General features: G+C 29.5%; 2 protein-coding genes across 2 annotated transcripts; both read left to right on the top strand.

Annotated features, from left to right (window-relative positions):
• The first annotated feature begins 3,167 nt into the window (after positions 1-3,167).
• LOC108770031 (uncharacterized) lies at positions 3,168-4,109 on the top strand. Its single transcript, XM_018521324.1, has one exon. The coding sequence runs from the start codon at positions 3,168-3,170 to the stop codon at positions 4,107-4,109; it is 942 nt and encodes a 313-aa protein (XP_018376826.1).
• Positions 4,110-4,232: 123 nt separating this feature from the next.
• LOC108770030 (putative gustatory receptor 28b) lies at positions 4,233-4,663 on the top strand. The gene is made up of 3 exons (XM_018521323.1): positions 4,233-4,313; positions 4,384-4,467; positions 4,544-4,663. The coding sequence occupies exons 1-3, from the start codon at positions 4,233-4,235 to the stop codon at positions 4,661-4,663; spliced, it is 285 nt and encodes a 94-aa protein (XP_018376825.1).
• The last annotated feature ends 780 nt before the right edge of the window (positions 4,664-5,443 follow it).

Genomic DNA, 5,443 nt, shown 5'->3' with positions numbered 1-5,443 from the left:
ATTCAAGAGTCTTTTATATTTGCAATGGAATACAACAATTAATCTCAAAAAATTAAAGACGAAGCATCACAAAATGAGAAAATTTTATTAAAATAAGAAAATTTTTTATGATATTTTAATGATATTTTATATTATATTTTGAGGTCTAGCAGCGCGTCAAGTTTCTTTACATAAAAAATTTTGTTATTTTAATAAAATTTTCTCATTTTGTGATGCTTTGTCTTTAATTTTTTGAATGAGAGGGAGATTGGCCGTCTCCCATGGTCCCTCTCTCTCATTATTGTCGACCACATTTGATACATTACTTAGATACGGATCGCGTAGTCCATTCTCTATGTCTTTGCTATATTCTAACTATTTACATAAAAGTTTAGTTGTACCTACAGCTCTAGAAAACAGAGATGAAATATTAACGATCTGATTGGCTGTCTAAATCACGCGATCACGACTGTTTTTTTTCGTTGTATTCACAGTTCACATGTATAGATTAACTCTCTATGTATAACATGTGGTGATGAGATCACGTTAAATTCTACGCTAATAAATATTTTTGTAGAAAAACATTATATGACATAATCTTCACGGTATATTCAATTTCTTAAAATAAAATTTTTTCTGTGTAATATCTCACAAATTAAATATTTGTTTATAATGTAAATTACAAACAATACTATTCTTTTATTATAATATAATTTTACAATCGATACTAGAAAAATGCTTACTACGGTCAAAGCTGGATCTTCATTGCTTTAAGGCCCAGTTTCACAACTCACGGTTAATTCTTAACTAAGGTTCAATTTGTTTCTCATCTCTTTCCAATTCTGGAAGAAGATAATGAATAAGTTGAACCTCGGTTAAGAGTTAACCGCGAATTGTGAAACTGGGCCTAAATAATTCAATCTTGAATTACACTATATATGTACTTGCATATATTGTAGTCTTTTCAAAATGCGTGCTGAATTATTTTTCCGGACAATAAACGCAATTAAAACTACTCTAGTAATCGCGAATTAAATTGACAAGCAATTTAATAATTTGATGCTACCATCCAGCATCATATCATAAAGATGTTAATATGTTGAAAACATGTTAATAAATTTATTACGAAAAATATTACATCGACCAGGACTTGAACCCTGATCTCTTGTATTCTGTACGTCCTAAGCCATTAGACCACAGAGGCAAACCTGAAACGTTTTAGTAAAGAAGACTAAAAGTATACAAATTAAAAAAATCTTTATATACAAATGTCTTACAAAAAAATATTAAGAAGATTGAACTAAAAATGTCCTAAAGAAAATACTTATAAATCACGAAACAGAAGGTAATATGGGTAAATTGACAAGACCTAATGAAGAAAAGAAGTACATATTAACTTAGAGTCCAAAAATTATGGAAGAAAATAGCATTGCAAAAATATTTTCGATTCGGTTAAGAATTCAACTTTCATGAAATTTATACATTGCATTAGCATATTTGTTTTTGCTATCCTCTTGTTAAACGGAAGTTTCGGCTGAGGTAATACCATTTGCTTTTAAAGGACTGATGCTTTCCTTGGATGATATTAAATCTACCTGAAATATCAAATTGAAGTATATATTAATTTTTGTAAGTTAATACTTACGACTTCTTTTCATAAACATCATTCAATAATCTTCCTTATATGCTTTTCCTAAAAAAAGCGAGCAAAATGTAAAATATTGAACTGAGTTTATTGATTAATTATGATTCCATAAATTATCTAAGAATTTATAAAATTTACATATTAAACGTCATATAATTAGAAAGAGATATAGACATTTTATACGCAACATATATATACGTTATATATATCTACTATATATCAGGATTGAAAACGTTACTTCATAAAAATAACTCGTTAACCGTTACTCGTTATTGATTTACAAAACTCGTTACTGTTATCGTCAAAATAAAACGAATCATTACTTTTCTTTTTTGCCATTAATAGAATATTATATGTAGATTTTTGCGGTAAATGTAAAAAAGATGTCAAAATTCTATTTTTTAGTGGAGAAATAGAGTTCAAAACGTACATGCCTTGCATCGTGCGTTATTTTCATGAATGAAATAGATGCTATCGTATCACATAATATACTTTTTCTAATTTTTATACTTAAATCAATTTATTTTTCGTTTTACATTTAGTAAGGTTTCTTTAAATTATACGTTTACATATACAACTTTCTATTATTGTACATGATGAGTTGTTTGTGTGTGGGTTAATTTCCATAATCTTATTTTAGGTAACCAAAAATAACAATAGCCTACTATGGTTATCTATCATTGCAGAAATTACAAAGAACGTATTGTCGTGTGTGTGTGTATATCATGTCATATATACAGTTAATAAATATTCAAGTTGATATCATTCTAGTAATGATATCGTAAAAATCGGCTATTTCCATCGCAGGATCCGTGTCGACTGAAACAGAGCTAAATTATTGACTTTATGCTCCTTATCACACGTTTATAACTTTCACAAATTTAATATTTAATAATGTTTTGCATACGTGATGCTTACGAGAAAGGTATTTGAGGAAGTAATGCTCAGTGTTATTTCGTGAGAATTCTAAAGCGCAACATCAGTTAGAATACATGTGAATATTTACCGGACTCACAATTCACAATTAGTTGTATACGATGTTCAAACGGTCGTAATTAATTTGGATTCAGAGCAATTCGAAAGACAGGTCTCAATAAATAAAACGGATACGTCTCTTAAATTATCAATTTATAATGATGTATGCGTGAAACGTTTTAGTAAGAAGACTTAAAGTATACAAATTAAAAAACGTCTTTATATACAAATGTTTTGAAAAAAAATATTAATAAAAATTGAACTAAAAGTTCCCTAAAGAAAATATTTATAAATCATGAAACACAAGGCAACATGGATAAATTGACAAGATCTAATGAATAGAAGAAGTAGATATTAACTTAGAATTCAAAAATTATGGAAGAAGATAGTCATTGCAAAAATGTCTTCGATAAAGAATTCAACTTTCATGAATGTAAATAAAACCTCCAATTTCTTTGAAAATATAAATAAAGAAAATTCGTTTGCCGAAAAAAATAATGAACAGAAAGTGAACAAAACAAAATCAGAGCTACATCAAGATTTATTTTGGACGTTCAGAATATTGATAATGTTTTTCAAGGTTATCGGTCTCGCTACATTCGCTCACCGAATCATATACAAAAAGAGAACGTCATACACATTTCAACATTCCAAATTAGGAATCGTTTACAATGTTGTGCTGAGTAGCTTAATGATAGCCGCGAACTATATGTCTATACAATTCAGACTTAATTTGGATTACGAGATCAAGACAAATTTTACTGTAGGCTTCTCGGTTCTACAAACTGTACTTGGTGCACTGGTGATCTGCGTGATTTTGATTGGCTACTGTATCAATCAGAAGTCTTTGGTACAGATCGCCAATCGATTAATCACCATCGAGCACGAAATAGATCGTCTCTATGATCTATATCGTCCACTACGACGACAACGTATCTTCTGCATTATGATCATCGTTTGCATCTTGAAGATTTGCCTTCTGATACTTCTCCAGTTCACTAAGATTCTGATTGGTCATGCAGGCCCAGTCTCATTGCTGATAGACATTTTGCCGACGTTTCACGTGGGTTGGCTACTGATACAGTATTTCCTGTTGGTGATGGTCATTCAGACAGATTTCGCTGATGTAAATCGTGCGATACAAAGCCTCACCAGGATGAAAGCACCTGATCTTCGACTGCAGTCTCTATATAAAACGCGTCGTAACGTAATCAACAATTCGACCGTTCATCAATTGTTGCAACTGCGAAATGTGCATTGTCATCTTTGTGATATCTCTGAAGATGTGTCGAGTTTCTATTCACTACCAGTACTATTTGGCATCGGTTTTCTCTTTCTGTCACTCATATATAATGGTTACCGTATTCTCTGGGTTCTGTTGATGACTGATGATAGCTTAAACTTAAATTATTCTTATATTATTAATCTCATGGTCTGGATCATATTTCGGATTTATCCCATCTTTCTCCTCACCAACAGAATTACTAGGATTTTAATCGAGGTAGAATAATTAATATAATAAGGTGGCATTTTAATCAGATCGTTTTAATCGATGAAACAAAATATTTTTGTCAGTAAATAAAAACTCAAATATTTTACGAAATATTTAAATTATAAACTTACTATTGTATAGATGAAGAAAACGTGCAATATAGTGCATGATCTCTTAAACTGTGCAATCGGGAAAGAGACAAAAGCAGAGCTAAAAAACGAAGTTAGATAAAACTTTCTCAGAAACGGTACTCATCATAACGATATTTATCATAGATATGTTACAGCTCAAGGAATTTTCGCTTCAATTACTACATCGCAAAATACAGTTTACAGCTAACGGATACTTTACGCTTGATAATACTTTTCTTCATTCGGTGAGAATATTTAAAATGTAAGTAATTTAGTATAAATTAACTGTTTTAAATTAATAGTTTTGATTATTTCTCTCAGCTAACTGGCACAATGGTGACATATTTGATAATACTTGTGCAATTTCAAATGGGAAGCTCGCAGTCATCGATCAATACCAACTATACAGTAAGCAATATAACTATACAAGGAAAGAATTAAAATAACAAGCGAAGTAATTAATGGAAGATAAAAAAGACCATAATAAGAAGCCTCTTAAATTGGGATTTAAAATTCAATTAAATGCAATTTATAAACACGCAGAATTGCAGTTCTGAAACTTCTTATTGTAACTTCCTAATACATACATTCAGTTCTGATTTGTAAAATTGGGAAACAAAAATTGTAAATATATACATTGTATCGAAATTAATATTTTTAATTAATTTAACGATTAAATTGAATAAGACTCGATAGAATAAATCAATTAATAATATTAATTTTACTTAAGTAAAAAAATGTTAATAACCAATATTCGGCGATTTTTAGTAATTAATATCTTATTGACTATTGCGAAAATTGCAAAATGGTAGAAGATTTTTCGACTTAATTTAGTCCTGTCTATACCAGCACATGAAACATTTGGCGATTATTATGGGACATCCTGTTTAGGTACACATTTTGCGATGTATGTATTTTGTAATGGGAAGCAATAAATCTTTCAGTTTTAATTGCACATTATTTATTTGAAGTAACACAGCATGATTAAAGACATAATGACAGTGATTAGCTATTATTGAAAATAATTATGTCAATTTTAAATTATGTTCAAATTCTTCAACTGAATTGACTGAGGAACGATTTCATTACAGCTTAAACTGAAATTTTATTTCTGTTTAACGACTGTTTATTAGTTTTCAGTTGTCGTAACGATTTGATTTTATTTTATCATTACATTTATGATTGTATAAAACCGTACAACTTTTGTTTAAAACTTTTTGT

This window comes from Trachymyrmex cornetzi, unplaced genomic scaffold (assembly GCF_001594075.2).
Source record: "Trachymyrmex cornetzi isolate Tcor2-1 unplaced genomic scaffold, Tcor1.1 scaffold99, whole genome shotgun sequence".
NCBI lineage: Eukaryota > Metazoa > Arthropoda > Insecta > Hymenoptera > Formicidae > Trachymyrmex > Trachymyrmex cornetzi.
This window is presented reverse-complemented; position numbering and strand designations above follow the sequence as displayed.

What these genes read in the sequence shown, in the direction of transcription:
- LOC108770031 (XM_018521324.1), top strand. Translation starts at nt 3,168, where the DNA reads ATGTTTTTCAAGGTTATCGGTCTCGCTACATTCGCTCACCGAATCATA.
- LOC108770030 (XM_018521323.1), top strand. Translation starts at nt 4,233, where the DNA reads ATGAAGAAAACGTGCAATATAGTGCATGATCTCTTAAACTGTGCAATC. An exon ending in AAGCAGAGCTAAAAAACGAA is followed by an intron (nt 4,314 to 4,383) that starts GTTAGATAAAAC and finishes TTACAGCTCAAG; the next exon opens with GAATTTTCGCTTCAATTACT. An exon ending in ATAATACTTTTCTTCATTCG is followed by an intron (nt 4,468 to 4,543) that starts GTGAGAATATTT and finishes TATTTCTCTCAG; the next exon opens with CTAACTGGCACAATGGTGAC.